We start from the raw sequence: 18,684 nt of genomic DNA on the forward strand, positions 1-18,684 counted from the left end.
TCAGACTCCTGGGTTTCATATTACTCAAAGGATCTTTTTAATACCTAGCACCTGCTGATTTAAGAGGTTGGTCAGGTGGTTCTTGTGTTCAGTCTGAGAAGTGGGATGGGGAAAGGGTGTATTTACCACACAAGAGCTAACTAAAAAATTACATGGGGATGTTCTGTGACAGGCTACTTAAAGTCAAATCATAGAGAAGCAGCCCTTAGCTTCAATCCAATGACAGCTATCCTGGGGGACATCTGGGTAGTTCCCTAATGGCCTGCTGCCACACATGTGAGACAAGCACAGGGAAAATGAGCCTCTGACCCTACCCCTCAATAGCATCACATCTACCATCACTAATTCATAGAATTCCTATCCCTAGAAGCTCTGCCTATGAGGAAAGGGGGAATTCAGGGAGTACAAAAATGTAATGTGTGTACTCCTTCAGTAACATAAAAGAAGGGGAGGGGACCAGGGGCATGTTCAAGCATAAGGAAGAAATTTGGATTCTGACTAGTTATGGAGAGATTCCTTCCATTTTCCTTCCATACTGTAAAATCTCCAAGATGTCTGCACAGTCCCCTCCCTAAGAAATTCCCTCCCCTCTGTCCTTTTCCAGGCAAACACATTTCTCTCTGGTCTGCCCTCCACAAACTGTAACACTTCCCCTCAGCAAGTTCAAGTAATGATCCCAGTGTTAACCTCCCAAAAGTCTCTCTAGTAGCAGTGGCCAGGTATGTTCTGGGACACCCTTGAGGAGAATTTTCATTTGGCCACTGGGGAATGACAAAGGGTTCTCCACCCAGCCACCATTCACCAGCATACCTTGATTTTTACTCTATCCTTTTTTATGACCAGATTCCAAATCCCCACAGGCTGGAGTAAGGTCCCTCTAATGTCCCTTCCAAGTCTGACATTCTATCCCTATTTCATTCTAGAAACTAATTCTCAAGCTCAACTTACTGATTTTTCTTAATTAGTTGTGTTATTTTTATTCTATGAAATTCAGTTATTTGTGGGCACATTTTATGTTACTCACCTTAGAGTGGTGGTGAGTGGTGATGTGGATGGTTCTGTTAATCACAAGTCATAGTTACTTGGAGCCATAAACCCAAACTTGCTGGTGGTGGCCCTCAGGGTATCCACCATCTGGAGGGCACAAAAGGGGAAATTATAGCCTGACAGGATGGACTACATAATACTCAAGAAACCCATCATTTGCAGATAATTGGAAGGGCCCAGGTATCTGGTGAGAAACCATCAGTTTATACTCTGAAGATAGGGTCTTGAGACAATGGGAGCATCCTCCCTTTATCAACAGGCTAGCCTCATATCCATAAGTTTCATCTGGGGATGTAGACATGTTCCCCTTTTCTAGATCTAAAAATATAAAACCCACGTCCAAATTCATATTCTGTGCAGCACCAACTCAGACAAAATTCTGAGGTAGGTGAATTTTTTTAGGAATCCTTGACTTCCCTCCTTCCTTTCTGTGCCCTTTTCCTTCTTAATTATACCTCTTCTTTCCCTTTGCCATTTCTAGAAGTCTGATAACCTGTTCTTTCCCTGACCTTTATCCCTAAGGAAACCTAGTCTACGGGAAGAATCTGATAAATTCATTCAACTGAGATGTTTAATATGTTACTTCTCCCCAGGAATCAATATCTAACTGGGATGCTGGGAATCAACAGATATTGGATGGGGAATGGAAGCAGGGGTATATATTAGCCCTGAAATGATACTTATGCTCTGCCTACATGTGAGGCTAAGTGGAACTATGTTTCCTTACAATAGTAAAGTCTATGAAGGCTGGAGCTTGTACTTGATGTGATTCTTCTGACTCATTGTGGATGTTTTCTTCACCTAAGCCATCAATTTTTTTTTCAACCTACCCTTTGTGTGAGCTATCTCAGGGCTAAATAAATGATATATCCCATTGGGGTACAATTATTTTGGTTTTCAGTGCTTCCTTTGACCTCTAGCATTATCCATGTTACAGCCCCATCGATTACACATTCTTTTCATTGCACTCTCTGAGGTGGGTCCTGCTAACCACTAAGGATTGAAGTAGATTGGTAGGATGAAGGCTAGGAGGATGGTGAGCTGGATGGGGACTATATCCCGGAACAATCTCAAATTAAACTGTCTGTTCCCGTTCCTATTCCTCCCTCCTTTCCTTTAATCCCCAAACAGTGTATTTGAAAAGGAAGTCAGTTTATGAAGGATGGATTAGGATTAGGTGGGATGACAAGGTAAAGGTAGGGGGAGAGGGCTTGGACTAGCCACCCCACCACCACCCTCTTTCCTTCCATTCAAGCTCCTGGCCACACAGTGTTGAGGTAGGAAACTCCGGCAGCCTGCCTGGACGGTGATGCTAATGGTGATGTTCCACTGTTTTCGTCTGTCTAACATTCCTTTTTAATCCCCATCCTGCCTGCCCCTCCCTTATGTAGGGTTACTTTAGTGATCCTTGGAATGTTTTTGACTTCCTGATCGTAATTGGCAGCATTATTGACGTCATTCTCAGTGAGACTAATGTGAGTATTACTCTACCCTTCCCAGGATACCTCTTTCTTCTCCTACTTCCTCTTCCTTTTCTTCCTCTATTTCCCTTTCTCTCTCTCTTTTTATTTCCTGTAAACCCCACCCCCACCCCCACTCCCACCCTCTAGTCATTGCTTTTGTTGAACTTGCCGCCGTACTTCTGCTGGGGGAAAAAAGCAGGAATTTCTCCTCCTTTTTTTCCTCCCACATGTCCCAGCTCTGCCCTGCTGTGATGGGCCCCAAGTGCACAGAAATGAGTTGGAAGGGAGCAGGTGGGCTCCCTTCCCACCAACCCAAAGGGGTCTACCCATCTGAGTGTATGTAACCATTGAACTAACCCACCTTTTGTCAGTCCTCTCCGTCTGCCCTTCGAACCGAACGTGACACAGGTTTCAGCTGCCAGACTTATAGAGTGGTTTAAAAAAAGAAAAAGAAAAAGGTGATTGGAGATGCCCACCGTAACCTCTTTCTTTTCTTATTTTTTTCTCTTCTCTCCCTTTCATGCTTTTTTTTTTTATTTTTTTATTTTCTTTTCTTCCTTTGTTGTTGGTTTGTTTTGTTGGTTTTTTTTTCTCTTCTCTTTTTTTCTCCTGGGCTTCTCTGCCACATGCAGCACTATTTCTGTGATGCATGGAATACATTTGACGCCTTGATTGTTGTGGGTAGCATTGTTGATATAGCAATCACCGAGGTAAACGTAAGTAAATGGCGTCTGTACCTAACTGTCCGTGCCTGCTCTAACACTCATTTGTCTTTAGCAATTTTTTCCTCCCCTCCCCCCTCCTTTGTTCAGTTTTGTTTTGTTTTTTAGGGGATGTTATTTGTTTGGGTTTTGTTTTTTGTTGTTATTTATTTAAATGATTCTTTTTTTGTTGTTGCTTTCATTTGATTTTATTTTTCCCCTTATTTGGGAATGAGTTCAGATTTTTCTACCCTTTCCTTATTTTGTTTTTTAACTGTTGCATCTCTTCCTTTCCTCTCCCCCCTTCATAATCAGCCTGGCATGAATCAAAACTGTATGGCAGGAAGCAGCCAGGGGCATGTGGAATGAGAAAGAGGCGAGGGTTTTCCAAGTGCTAGGCAGCTGCTGGGCAAGGATCTGTACCCAATCTGACCCTCCTTCTTCAGAGGAGGGCCAGAACTGCCTGGGCATCCCAGCCCTTTCTGTCCCACAGCCTGCTGAGCACCAACTCTTTCGAGGTGGGCATGCAAGGAATTGAAGCTGTAATCCTTATTTCCTTTAGCTTTATAAACCAAGGAACATCCTAAATAAGGTTCCCCCTTTTTTAAGCATCAATAGCCTTTGAAATAGAAAGCTTATCTGGCTTCTCCCCCTGAAACCCTTCTTCAAGTTGGGGACCCCTGATACTCTCTCCTTTGGATCAACTGATGATTTCAGTGGTCAGTTAGTACACTCAAATCTCTGTTTGGTCCATTGCAAGAGCACATTGCTAGAGCCTTAATAAAACCATGTGGCTCTGACTATAAAACCAGGCACCTGGTTCCTTGGCATTAAGTCACAGTTCTAGACCCATTCACCCCAGTCTCAGATGGAAGATAACCCTAGCACCCTGTACTTTGCGGCTTTCTGCCGCATCCCCTCTAAAGAGTTCCCTCCTACTATACAGTTCCTATCGATTTCTGCACCTGTCTCTTTGTTACCTGGCATGTTTAAATCTTCTCTCTTTATAGGCAAGTCTCTCTTAACGTGGTTTTTTTTTGTTATTATTTTTTCTTTAATTAAGAACCTTAATAATGTATGCATACTTCTCTGATCCAGTGAATGGTTGAGTAACAGCATCAAGCAATAGTTTTAAAATGAGTTTTCATCTAAGATATCTGAAAGTATCACATCCAGCCAGTACAATCCCTACTATCTCCGATCCTATTATATTTGGTTCCCATACTCCCAGCCAACTTGAAAAAAGAACTGCTTTGTTTCCCTGCCTACAACTCTGTACCACCTCTAGCAGGTGAATTTTGGGAGGAACAGAAATGCTCTTTAGCATCTATTCCCCTTTTATTTTCTTCTTTCACCCTCCTTCCCTTCCCTGCCTGCCTCCCTTTAATTTTGTCACCTTTCTTAACAATTGTGGTAGATCTTTGAGAAGTCAACTCTGTTCCTCTGACCCTAGAAAGCTATCTCTGGGGACCCCATGTGTCTCGTCATGTATGTGTGTGTGTGTTTCTGTGTGTATGGGTGCAAACATGTATCTCCTCATGTCCCTTTAGATGCAGATCCTCAGATCATTTTAAAATTCCTCTCTAACCTACCTGGTTCCCTGATGACCATCATCAATATTGATTATTGGGGAATCCTAAGTTATTTCCAAAATCCCTAGATTCCTAAGACTCTCCAATATCGATATCTTTAGCTATTCATTATATGTAAAATAGCTTAATAATAGTCCTAGAGATAGTCTAACCCTAAAGTAGCCCTCAGGTAGCCTTTTCCAGGTAAAACTTCTTGCCTAAGCTGTCGTGATGAAGAATTGAGGTGAGGGAGGAGGGAAGGAAGGAAGAGATACTGTGTTTATATATACATATATAGGCACATTAATGGTGTTGTCTATGCCTGCTTTTTGATTTGGATCTATTTACCAAGTCTATACTTGGGCGCCATGTATCCCCAAATCCCCCTAAGAAAAGAACTCCTGAGGTAGATTCTTTCTGTCAAATAGCTGAGATTTGTCCCTGTTCTGTTGTGAAAGGAAAGGAATCCTGTGTCTGACTATTAAGTGAGGCTTATGTAAATTCATCCAAAGGAGGGACCATATCTTAAACTTTTTTGTATGCATCTGAGATGGTACTGGAGACACCAGAGATGCTTCATTGATTAAAATTACTGTGATGAGGACGCCATCAATGCGTGGAGGAAAAGAAATTTGTCTCCGAGTGTTTCAGTGTTTATTTGAATGTGTGTATACCAATGTCAGTCATTTATTGAATAAGTGTGAACAAATAACCTACTATGTTTAGAGACCCCTGGATTTAATGCTATAAGAAGAGACCCTAAGCCCCTTGAAAACAGGAACCCTCTGTCCAAAAAAAGACAGGAATCATTTTCATTTTTATCTTTGTATCTTCAGTGTGCATCTGAGATGGTACTGGAGACACCAGAGATGCTTCGTTGATTAAAATTACTGTGATGAGGACACTATCAATGAGTAGAGGAAAAAAGATTTGTCTCTAAGTGTTTCAGTGTTTATTTGAATGTGTGTATACCAATGCCAGTCATTTATTGAATGTGTGAACAAATAACCTACTATATGTAGAGACCCCTGGACTTAATGCTATAAGAAGAGACCCTAAGCCCCTTGAAGACAGGAACCCTCTGTTCAAAAAAAGACAGGAATCGTTTTCATTTTTATCTTTGTATCTTCAGTGCCCGGTCCTTAATGCTTGTTTAAATGACTTCTTGAGTAGAAATAGAAATAGCAAATGGAACTCCTGCCTTCAAAAACCTTATAGTCTTTAAATGGGACCGAGACAACCAGAGGGAAAAAATAAGAAATACAAAAAGTTGGCATGCCTGGGTGAGTACAAATACAAATCCCCAGGATTCAAAGTATCCAATTACTGAGAAGACATTCAGCAGTGGAGCTCATTTACATAGCACTTGAAGGTGGACCAAGGCTTTTCTCAGAACAACTTAGGTAGTACAAGTATTATTATCCCCATTTTATAGATGAGGAAACTGAGATTCAAGAAAACTTGAACATGATCACACCTCTCATAATGTCAAGGCTGGGATTTAAACTCAAGTCTACTAATTTCAAACTGAATCCTTTCCACCAATCCAGGTTGTTACTCCTCAAATTATGAGCACATTATTCATAATCAGTAAAGTGAGCAGCATTATCCATCTCCCTGTTTCCTCTCCTTACTGTATATGTTTAAAAAACAAAACAAAACAAAACACCTTCTGAAAAAGAGCTGCAGGATTTTGTTTGTAAGAGATTTAGGTAAAGAGAGAGCTAGAGGCAATAAATGATTTACCCACAATCCCATTCCCCTTATCCAACCCCTCCTAAATCCCCTAAACCGATGGACTGAGAGAAAGGGGAAATTGATACATATTCTATCTTTGTGGACCTACCTGAGACTGAAGGAACAAACAGAAATTAATTCCAGAACAGCTAATCTGTGACCATGATCCACAATTAGTCACCTCTCTTACATATGAGTGTCCTCTCTTTTACATATCCACTCTTTATTCAGAGTACAGGAGCCCAATCCTTTCCTGTCTCAACATCTCTTATATTTACCAGCCTGATAATTCTGCAAGATGCCTCTATCCCCTCAGATATTTGGAAGCAGATCAAAAGCCTGGGTTCTATATAATTATTCTGACTTCATTCCTGGAGTTCCAGGCACAACATGATTAATCACACCCATCAGATAAGTTGGAGTACTACTCCTTTAAGGCCTTTTTCTCCCATGACAATCCTCCCTCAAAAATGTAAGCTTCTCTCCCAATTAAATAATGCTCATTGGATAGAGTGCCTGGAGCCAGGAAGATTCATTTTCCTGAATTTGAATCTGGCCTCAGACACTTACTAGCTATGTGATCCTGGGTAAATCACTTGACCCTGTTTGCCTCACTTTCTTTATATGTAAAACAAATAATAATCTAAAGAAGAAAATGGCAAACCACTCCAGTATCTTTGCCAAGAAAACAATAGGGTCCCAAAGAGTTAGATGTTACTGAAGCAGTTGAATAACAGTAACGATGCTATGAAGCCTTCAAGACAATGTGTAAAATCAAGGCAAGAGTCAAGTCCTTGACCCCTTACATTCATTTCCCTTCTTTCCCCTGAATTTGTAATTATATTTTTTAAGGATGATACCCAAGAAATTTAATCTTGTGGTTGAATGAACGTGCCCAGACTCTCAAAGCTCTATCCCTGGGATCCCCACTTATAGTTTATTTGTGTGATATGTGTGGATAGTGAGGCTTGGAGTTTGTGAATGAGGGCAGAAGCTTAGGAAGACCTGGATGGCTGTTCCTTAGGAAAAAGAAAATTAGCCTTGGAGGCCAAAAACCTAGATTCTCTGGTTCTTGTGCAACAAAGTGTTAGATTGAGAGTCAAGAGACATGAGTTCAAATTACAGCTCTGCCACACACTAACTTGTGCGATCTTGAGCAGGCTTCTGAAACCTTGGGGGCCTCAGTTTCTTCATCTGTAAAACAAAGGAATTAGACTATCAGAGTTCTTAAACTTTTTCCACTCACGGCCTCTTTTTGCTCAAGAGATTTTTATATGACCACAGGTATATAGGCATATAAAATAGGTATACTAATCAAACATGTATTGATAATAAATCATAATTTTGCACCCCTCACATTCAGTAATGAGACCCCATATTGCTACCTACACTTTAAGACACTTTGGGCTAGATGACCTCTGAGGTCCCACTATAATTATAATAAATATTATAAATAATATTATAATAAAATTATAATAAATAATACTCTGGACTCTCCAGCCATGCCATAGACACAATCCCATTTGTTGTTTAATTCAACAAAGATTTATTAAGCACCTAAGCACTTAATGCGTGCTAATAATAGGATGGAGATTTCTATTCACAAATTTAGATTCTGATATAATTACTACACTTAAGAAGCTCCATCACATTATAAGAGCCTAAGCAAATTATGCTATATGAAATTTGAGGAGGACAAAGTCATAAATTCCCTCTTTTCAACTTGGCTCCCCAATCCTTAACACTTAGCAGCTAAGCATTTAATAAATACTTTGTCTTTCATTCAATCATTCATTTCTCACTGGGAATCCAGAGAGAACACTTCCCAGAACATTTGGTACTATAATCCGACCAAGAGATACTGATTTTTCCCCATCCTCAAGATCCTCCTAATCTAAACATAGTCTCTGACATACCATCCAGCTCTCAATCCTTGACTATGACTGAGTATTAGAAGTAATTATTCTAGAGCTAGTATTTTCCCTACAGTATTCTATAACAGTTTATGTGAGGGTAAGGTTTTGAAGACCCCAAGGCAGGGAAGAAGGAGGATTTGGACTTTGGAAAAAAAGAAGAGGCAGACAATTCTAGCCCTGAAGAAGAAACATGAGGAAAGCATGATCAGTTGCCAAGGTTTCCTCCTATTTAAATCTATGTTCCTTCTAGAGGCCCTCAAATAAAGGCTAGCTGTGTGGAAACTTGTTGAGGATTACATTAAACAACTTCTTACTACACCTTTCACAGTAGCCTGAAAAGGGGACCGTGAACGGGCAAAAAGAACCCAGGATGTGGGCTTCAATCTTCTAATACCTGGACTGACACCTGGATTCTCTAGAACTTCTTCAACAAATCACTGAATTATGACTAGTTTCTATATAAATTCTTCCAGAGCTCTGGAATGGAAAAGACCACATGCCTTACATGTCTCTCAAAAGACAGGAAAACTAGTCCCCAACTTGTGAAGGTCATGTTCCAAAATTTCATAAACAAAGATGTTGTTTGGAACTTGGACTGGATTTCCCCATAGTAACAATGTTATAAATGGTAATTGCTAGGCTAGCCCACAAAAGTCTTCTTAACTCCTAACATAACCAAAGTCTACTTCCAGACTGGTAGCAACATAGAACCTAATCATAATGTGCAATATTGTTTCTATAATCATGTCTGACTGTGATCCCATATGGAGTTTTCTTGGCAAACTGGAAATTTGCCAATTCCTCCTCCATCTCATTTTACAGATGAGGAAGCTAAGGTGAACAAGGTCCAGGCTCACATAGCTAGTAGGTATCTGAGGCCAGATTGAATTCAAGAATGACTGACTTCAGACCTGGTACTCTATCCATTGTCACTTAGCTGCTCCTAATATTTCTATAGGAGAATCCATTAGAGTATCAGCTTGGGACTTGAACATCACATTTCTTCTCTCCTACCAAGTAATGGGAAAAGGGATAAACCACTATTCCAAGCCCTGGAATATCAAGGTAGGATCGAGGTTTCTAAGATTAAGACTTACAAGAAGCAGGATTCCAGGACTTTCTTCCATTATTTTTATTTTGCTTAGACCATCAAAATGCTGATAATTATTCATTAACTAATAGAAGAGGGATAGACATTTATTTTGTTTTTTTTTAATCTGATTTCTCTTATGCAGCAAGAGAACTGTATAAATATGTTTATACATATTGGATTTTAAAAAAAAAAAAGGAGAGAGAGAGAGCTCAGATGTAAATTCTAACCTCTTCAACTCTTCAGCTCAGATCATCTAGTGCAAGCATTTATAGAGGAAGAAACCAAGGCCCAAAAGAATTAAATTGCTTATCCAAAGTTTAAAGGGGATATTTCTCAGTTCTTTGGTCCCTCCAGGCACCATTTTTATTTCCTTTAGAAGGGGCTTCACCCAAGCCTGCATGCATTTCTGTCCACAACCACCACCAGTTGTGTCTAACCAGGGCAATAAAATGCAGACTTTTATGTCCTTGGAATCAAATAAAAAGTCCCTAAGACATTTCCTAAGAGTTTTCAATGCTGACAATTATGGGAAACAGAGGATTCATTTAGATTCCACAAGAAAAGCTAAAGGTAGAAATAAGATTAATCATCTGTCTTGCAAGTGAAAATGAGATTCAGACTAACTTTGGGTATTTTATCACAATAACTAGGAAGGGCTGGGACCAAGGATGCTGCCAATTACATGGAGGAGGCTTTATGATGAAGTAGAAAGAGCATTGAACTAAAAGTGAGGATACATGTTCCAGTCTTAATTCTGCTATAATTATGCTACCCTTGGCCATATCCCTGTGCCTGTTTCCTCTTTTCTAAAATGGAGGGGGTCAGAACTGTGGAACTCTAAGATCCCTTCCAGTTCTAGCAATCAATGGATCTGAATGGATCAGGATAAGAGTAGTGTGAAAGTTAGGAAAGTAGCAATGATAAAAAGGAAGGATAACTTACCAGTTCTGTCTTAAGCCAAAAGTTCCTAAATTATCATGGAGGGGAAGAAATAGAGATTGGTGGGAACTACTCAGATGGAATAACAGGAGGGTGCAGATATGGATCTAAAGTAGGCATTTATTAGTGGAGATTTGCCTACTTTATTTAGGCTTTTATTTAGATTTTCTCACACAAGATTTCTTAAATCTTTTGCAATATTCTCTGAAATGGTTACTTAACTTTTCAATGCCTATTGACCCTTTTCAGTAAGAAAAACCATAATAAGAGGCTGCTAGGTGACCCAGTGAATAGAGCACCAGCCCTGGAGTTAGGAGGACCTGAATTCAAATCTGGTATTAGATGCTTACTAGCTGTATGACTCTGGGTAAATCATTTAAATCCAATTGCATCCCTTCCAAAAAGAAAAAAAAAACATAAGCTCTTGAGGCTGTCCAAATGAGCACAGGATCAGTTTCTGTAATGACTGGTGTTTGGGCATGGAGAATGCAAGGGAAGCACACCAGCTATCCATAACCCTATTAATATGCCTGGTACATCTGTGAGTTGGGAAAGAAAAGAGGAGGAAATCAAGGAGAAAACTGCATGTCAGAAAGGAAGAAGGTGCAGCTGTCAGAAGATAGTCTCTAAAAGAGAAAACCATACCCATCAAATTCTACAGAAATAGCTTTTTATTCTATCTCCAGTCCCTGGGGTCAGCCCTATATTTCTGGCCTGGATGGGCCTTCACTAGTCCTCCCCATTGCCTTTGCACTCTTATGCCTTCTAAACACACACACATAGCAGGGAAGAATGAAGTTTGGTCCCTAGTCTGGGCATCTGTTTCTCGTCTAGAGTGATGGGAGAAAGACAGCTCAGTCAGAGAAAGAGCTGCTGGCAGCATCCGCCCACCCAGAGTTGACTCAGAGAGCACAGCTCCAGCCTGAGGGCCCTTCCTTCTTCCTGGGGGGAGAGGGGAGGAGCTGAGACTTTATATTCCTTGTGGCCAAAGCTGCTGCAAAGAGAAAGACTGAGCAATTGAACTCATATTTCGTTGGTGGACTGGTATGCCAGCCACTGAAGTGGGTGAAATTAGAAAGTGTGAATAGTTAGTATTATAAAATCATAGAATCATAAGTGAAAGAAATCTAGAGATCTCCTTATTCAAATCCACTTATTTTATTGCCAAGTAAATGGAAGCCTGAAGAGGTAATATAGTTTGCTCAAAAACACATAGTTAGTGGCTGAGCTAAGAGGAATTCTAATTCTTAATTCCCAAGAATAATTTTCTCACTGTTTTTTCATGTGCTTTGTGTTTGCACGAATTACAGAGAAGAGAAGGAGTTTGCTTTGCTAAGGAAGTTAGTCATGAGTTAAGGCAGACAGGTCCAGTTCATGAAAAAATAAGGAGGGAATGATTACCTCTCAAAATGATGATCATCATCTTCCCTATCTCATTTTGAAATGTATTCTGGTGCTTTTTTTTATTCTCGGTTTCTATCTCAGAGGGGGGGAAAAATAGGGTATCACTATAAATAATGAGTTCTATTTAAATTAGGCATTAACTGAGTAGAATCTAAACTGATGATAAATGGCAATTTTGCAATTGGATTTGATCTAAAATAATATTTTGGATACTTATACACACGGTTTCTTAGAAAACTGAGTTTTTAGGCTTATTTTATTTTTTTAAATAGTATTTTATTTTTCCAAATATATCAAAGATAGTTTTCAATATTCACCTTGGTAAAACCTTGTGTTTTGCTGTGCAAGAAAAATCATATCAAAAGGGGAAAAAAAACAAGCACACAAACAACAGCAAGGTGAAAATACTATGCTTTGATACACATTCAGTCTCCGGAGTTTTCTCCTTAGATGTGGATGGCACTGTCAATCACAAATCAATTGGAATTTCTTTAGGCTTACTTTAACAAATGTATACAAAGTCAATTGTTCTTCTTTAAGAACTATTATAAGTGAAAGAGTTCAGTTTAATCCTTCCTGTAGGAGTGCTAATAAAATTTTTAAATAAACATTTTATTGCTAAAAATAATTATAATAATATAAGAAACTCATTCTTATAAAGGAGGTTAGTGACAACATAGAACTCAGGTGTCTCTGACTCCAGACCCCATACTCTGTCCATAGCACCACTTACCTGCCTCTATTTGAAAATCACTGATTTCCTTTACAATCTCACATATTTTACTTAATGAACTTATGCCTTTTATTCTGGGGTATCCATAGCCCTCAATGGACTATTAAAATAAATGATTTGGCCTAGAAGAGCAGAAGAATGATTCATATCTACAAAGCACTTTAAGGTTTAGAAAGCACTAAGTGTTATGAAGTAGCTGGTATAAGTGCTTGTTTTCCAAAGATCATGCAATTAGTTTTATAAGTTCCAAACTAACTAGGTTCCTCCAGGTCAAATACAGTTGGAGGAAATGGAAGTTGACCAAATAAATTATAAGGAACCTTCTCCAGATCCTTAGCTTTAGAAAACCTTTGGTCCCAAGTTCACAGGATTCTTTCTGTAGTCGAGAACTTTAATTTTTAACTCTAGCACCTCCATCCTTACTTTAATGTCTAAATAACTTTGTTTCCCTTTTTATTTTTCCTATATTTCCTTTATCACACACACACACACACACACACACACACACACACACACACACACACACTTTCTCCTTAATTTTGTCTTCCACAAAGAAAATAGAGATAGACAGAGATCTAATGCTTAATTTATCTGTGATCATCTGCTTATGGGTCAGTGCCTATTCAGCAGATTGAGTTTGTATTGATGTATATGCCAGGTAATTATCGAGGCAAAAACATGTAAGTAGTTTACCTGGGGATACACCATGAATGAACATTACCAAAGAGGTCTGTGTCTCTCTACCTCTCCCAAATGCCTAATGGTAAATTCCCACAACAGATTATAGGCATGAAAAAACATAATCATTTGCTTTGACATGCCATGAACACATATTCTTATTGATATTATCCTGAGATTACTTCCATTTTCTGAGACACAGAACTTTGTCCTTCTCATTTCCCTGTAACTAACTCCTTCTAGAATCCTGAATTATTTGATATTGTTAGTGGTGATGACAAAGACATTTTGTTCATTTATTCCATGTAAATTTCTAAGTGGTTTGGGTTTTTTTTGAATTATCGTTCATCATCCCTAAGAGAACAAAAATGGCAATTTTATAACTATTTTTTGCCTACATGTTGCCTTAGCAAATAAGAGAACTTGATCCCAGCTTAAAGAGCCCATCACATTGCTAGGAGAGGTATGAGAGGATTCTTGAGGCTTCCAACTTGTTCCAACCATTTGAGCTGACAGCCACGCAGCTGATAGTAGAGGACAGATAGATATGCTAGACTTCAGCATTCCAAGACATAAAGAAAGGATAGGGTAGGGAAACAACACTATTGGGAAGCTACCAAAAACCCTAGGTTTTCTCAGTGGTCCCTTCTATTGAGTTAGTGGTCTGGATCCTAAAACAAGGGACACCTATGATGGACCCCTCTCCTACTCATGGTTTCAATATAACCATAAAGGACAAAGCCAAGTACACTTATTATAAGAGCATAATACAACAGGTTTAGGAGGAGGATCATAAGCTGCCTCTTTCTGACCTTCTACCTTCTCACTGTTATTATCCTGTTTTCTTCCCTCTTTCTCTATTCTTTTATCCCTCTTCCTTTTCTTCTCACTCCTGGCCTCTCATCTGTTCTCTACCTCCTCATTCCACAATCAAAGTCAAAATGTCCATCCTAAAGTGCATTGTTTTATTTCCACATACTTCCCAATTTGGAGAACATCTTTACCCTTTTCCTAATTCTCTGGGCTTAGAGATTCTGATATCCCAGTTCCTAAAAGCCTTCTTTCCTATTGATGTTTGCTGCTTATGCTTAAATGCTGGCTATCAAATTTTAGTTCCAAGTGTTCTTCTGGTTCTCTCCCTCTCTTCCCATGTATCCAAACCAGGATTAGCTTTGGCCTGTCTCCAACAGCTTCAAACACCTTTTTCTTCCAATATACCTTCTCTCATGCTGATTAGGCAAGATTAGAAGCCATCCGGTGGCAGGAAAGAGGCAAGGTCCAGAGGGAGCTGGAAACAAGGTCTTAAAATAAACTGGATTCCCTTCCAATCATACCACTGGGGCCTCCCAGGTCCACAAAGCAACCCAGAAAATTTAATTAAAGGACTAATGAGAGGCTACCTACAGCTGTATCTCTCTTTTTATTACACTTTTCCAAAGGAGCTCAACAATCTGTATTCTCTTGGTGGCTCAGTATCTCAAAGGGACTCACATGGACTGTCCTGGTCTCATTCTGCCCTTTGTCATTGTAGACCAGCAGGTTCACAGAATCATAGAATCCAGCATCCGGAAGAAACCTCAAAGGTCTTCTAGCCTGTCTTTACAGAAGTCCTTTCCACATCTCCATTCAGTGACTTTCCAACCTGTGCTTCCTAGACACGCATTTTTCACTTTTGGACAGTTCTAATAATATGCCTATTTTTCACAATCAGAATGATCTACTTTCATGATCTACTTCTCCTCTGCAACTTTTGCCCCGTGTTCCTAGTTTTATCCTTTAAGGTCAATGAGAACAAGTTGAAACCTTCTTACCCATAAAAGTTCTTCAAACACAATAAGATTGCTCAAGCATTTCAGAGTTTCCCTAAAGGTACTCAGAATCTACTAGCTACTTCTTTAGGTTATCTATATACTTCACCCTTTTCCAGACAGAGGAAAAGGCAGCAATAATTTGCAGTCTCAGGAAATCCTAGAGAGGATTTGTTTGAGAACCCAACTCAGATGTGGACCAAGTATTCTTAAATGTTTTTTGTATTATAAACCTTTTTGACAGTCTGATGAGGATTGTGGAGTCCTACTCAGAATCATATCTGTTCCCTACATTCATGACTGAAGCACTACTAAATTTCACTAGATGTCAGTCCCATTCAAATTCCCAAACTCCCCTAAAATCTATCAACTGATCTCTTGAAGGTCAGTGGATCCCAAATAGATCCATTGATATAGTCTTGGAACTGGAAGGAACTTTACACCTTCTAGTCAGACTCTTTATTTACATATGAAAAAAACTAAGATGGCTTGTCTAGCACCACCTAACTAGTTTAGTGGTAGTCACTGATCATAAAAATCTATCCTGCCTAGAAATCTGCTAACCTGATAACTCTCATCCCACAATCCAACTAGGTCTCATAAAATTAAAAATAGATCCATTCTTCAATACAGCTATGAGATATTTTTTTTAACTACAGGAGAAAAATGCAATGATTTAGAAATCCATTTTAGCCATTGACACAGTCGTCCTTTCTCTATCACTTTCCTGATGGGAATTTTGTCTTATCTGCCTGTTGACATCTGGAGCCCCATCTCTTGGGATCCTAATCATGGAACACGGGGAAATATAGAAAAAATAATAGCAACCAGGCACTCCTTAAGCATCCATTATGTTTAGAGCTCTGGCCTAGGTACTAGACAAGATACAAAGTTTAAAACAGACAGTCCCTGAAACATAATCCTAAAAGAGATTTTATCTTCTGAGGCATGAGTCACAATCTCTACATTTTCCCCCCGGAACTTAAAATTACAAGGATCAAAAGTAACTCTTAGCCATAACAGAAAAATGGATCCTTTTATTAACTCCCCACCGCGGTCCATATTGCAATTTGCAGTTAGGCTAAATAAGGGCAATTTGCATAAATAAATGAAGTACAATAATTTACTCTTTTTAAAAAATTTTCTCTTAACCTACAGCTGGAACCTTTCACTGGAAGTCTCTAAAAATTTCCCGTCTCTTAGATACAGAGTGATAATAATCTGCTCTTAATCACACCATTTACATCTACAAATGGAGTTAACTACTCTAGTATCTCATAGCCCCAGAAAATTGCAGTCTGGTTAAGAAAAAGAGAAGTGAGGGAATGACTTGCTCAGTAATTCACCCTGTGGGTAGTATTCATGGAGGCATTACCCCATTAAAACCTGGTCATTTTAAGCAAACTGAGAGAACTGGCACTTAAGATTTCCATCAGAAGGGAAAGGTTTAAAAAGTCCCTGAACTCAGGAATTCCATAATAGGAGGCCCTAAAGAAACTTACTATGTATACATTCCTTCTAGGTTTCCAGAATGGATCTATAAATAATGAATGAATGAATGAATCTCAGCTTCTTCCCTCTATTTTGAACTCAGACAACAGATGATTTCTCAAAATGCTAATCTTAAAAGTTTCCATCAGTAGACACAAAGAAACTCAATTCTATCTTTCATATAACCAATGAATATCATTTACAGTCAGGCAAGGCTTAAAGGACCAGGAGAATATCTAAGAAGTAACTTTTTGGGACCAACCAATGTATGAACCAGAGGAGAAGTTCTTAGAAGACAAGAAGTTCTTAGTTTGATATCACATACATTTTAGGTTTTCAAAACGAATTTTTTGATTTGATGATTTTACAGGGTTTTTAACTGCTGTCTATTCTGATCACATTGCAGGAAAGCATAACACAGAAAAAAAAAAATGAGACATTAGAGTCACTTGCTTGTTTTTGTATTCCATGTCACTAGTTAGAACCAAGAGAAGGCCAAAGCCCCAAAATTTCTTGGGACTGGATTGGATAGGCTCTAGGGTCCCTTCCAGCTCTAACTCAATGATCTTATGTTATCATCGGGGATTGCATCTTGTTTACTGAATCCTACTCCCCTATTGCAAGGAACAGAGAACTTCCCTCTTAATACTCAGCTATCCTGGTGGTGATAGAAGAGCTCCAAGACAGATCATCTTCCATTAGCAACACCAAATCACTCTGGCATTGGAAATCATTGCAAAATATTTTCTTCATGCATTATGAAGAGATATAATAAAATGTCTGTTCTGGGGTGTGTGTGTGTGTGTGTGTGTGTGTGTGTGTGTGTGTATTTGTGTAGATGTGTTTGTCTATCTCCTTGTTTGTCTTTTAAGGCTATACTTTAGCTTACTGGCCAAGTACCAATGATCCCAGACAGATCCAGGAAACAGATCAATCAGGAATCACCTTGGCAGCCAGTAATGATTGTGAAGCAGAAATTCAAATTTTTGTTTCAAAATTTGTTTTCTAAATGACTTGTAGACCCTTTAACTTATTTCCTTCCCTTGATCTACTACCACCCCTACCCTTTCAAATATGAATAAAGAAACAAACAAACAAAAAAAAAAAAACCAAGCTACCAACTTGCTATGGAAAGAAAAGAAAAAAATCACTGAGAAACATGATAATAGAGAATCGTTTTCAGTCTTTAAGAAAATGTCTAGCTGGGCACATTTTCATTGTATAGAAATTCCATCCCATGTTTTCCTTGTTTGTACATTAAAAACAAAAACACAAGAGCAACCACCTGAAAGAGGAAGGTAAAAACTAAAAAATACAACTATAAAAGTGGCCTCTGTAGGAAATCGATCACAATTAATTTCAGATTCATTGAGTGGGGGCACCCAATAATCTCTTTCTTCATTGTAAACTCCAAAGCATTGAAGGAAGATGTTGGCACAGGAGACCTACTTATAGAACAATTAACTGGGTCTTCTATTGTCAAATGAATTCAGCAGTCAAACCCCAGAGAATGGCTTTTAAGGAGTGTTCTGAGGGACCAGGCAGACAAGATGGGCCTAAATTGCGGCAATTGAGGAAAGTTATCACCTAGATATCAGCCATGTTATTTAAAGATTAAATTTTTCGAATCAGCCCTTGGAAAGATAAAAAATGGGGCTCATTTCCTCAGATTCTACAAGAATCAATAGGTCTCAGTCCTCCTGAAGACCCAGATGTCCATTATCCAGTGCTTAAGCTTCTTTGCCTGAAGAGAAATGGAAAAAGATGGGGAAGCATAAGCAAAATTTTCTTCTATTGGTTTACCCAGAGAAAGTTGATAGTTCCATTGTGCAAGCTATCAAATATTGAATTGGAAATCACCAAAAGATACCATGATTTACCTTTCTAAGGGTGGGCTAGAGACTAGTCAGTTTATCTAATTAGTGGCTGGCCATAGTCTTGGGTTAATGAAGTTCTTCCTAATTCTTGCTTGAGGGGGAGTAAAAAAGAGCTCTAAAATGGTAGCCATACCCAGACAATATACAATTCCTGGGACAACTTGGAACCTGACAGGCCTACTCTTTCGTGTTTGTTTCTTTTTTTGTTTTGTTTTTGTTTTTTTGC

General features: G+C 39.0%; 1 protein-coding gene across 1 annotated transcript in view; it reads left to right on the plus strand.

Annotated features, from left to right (window-relative positions):
* The window catches only part of CACNA1C (calcium voltage-gated channel subunit alpha1 C), an 808,853-nt gene that overhangs the window by 736,204 nt on the left and 53,965 nt on the right, over nucleotides 1–18,684 (plus strand). Inside the window, exons 31-32 of the mRNA XM_052001637.1 lie at nucleotides 2,439–2,522; nucleotides 3,143–3,226. Of these exons, the coding sequence (XP_051857597.1) occupies nucleotides 2,439–2,522; nucleotides 3,143–3,226 (168 nt within the window). The remainder of the gene's footprint in view (nucleotides 1–2,438; nucleotides 2,523–3,142; nucleotides 3,227–18,684) is intronic.

The sequence above is a fragment of the Antechinus flavipes genome, chromosome 5, assembly GCF_016432865.1.
Source record: "Antechinus flavipes isolate AdamAnt ecotype Samford, QLD, Australia chromosome 5, AdamAnt_v2, whole genome shotgun sequence".
Lineage (NCBI taxonomy): Eukaryota > Metazoa > Chordata > Mammalia > Dasyuromorphia > Dasyuridae > Antechinus > Antechinus flavipes.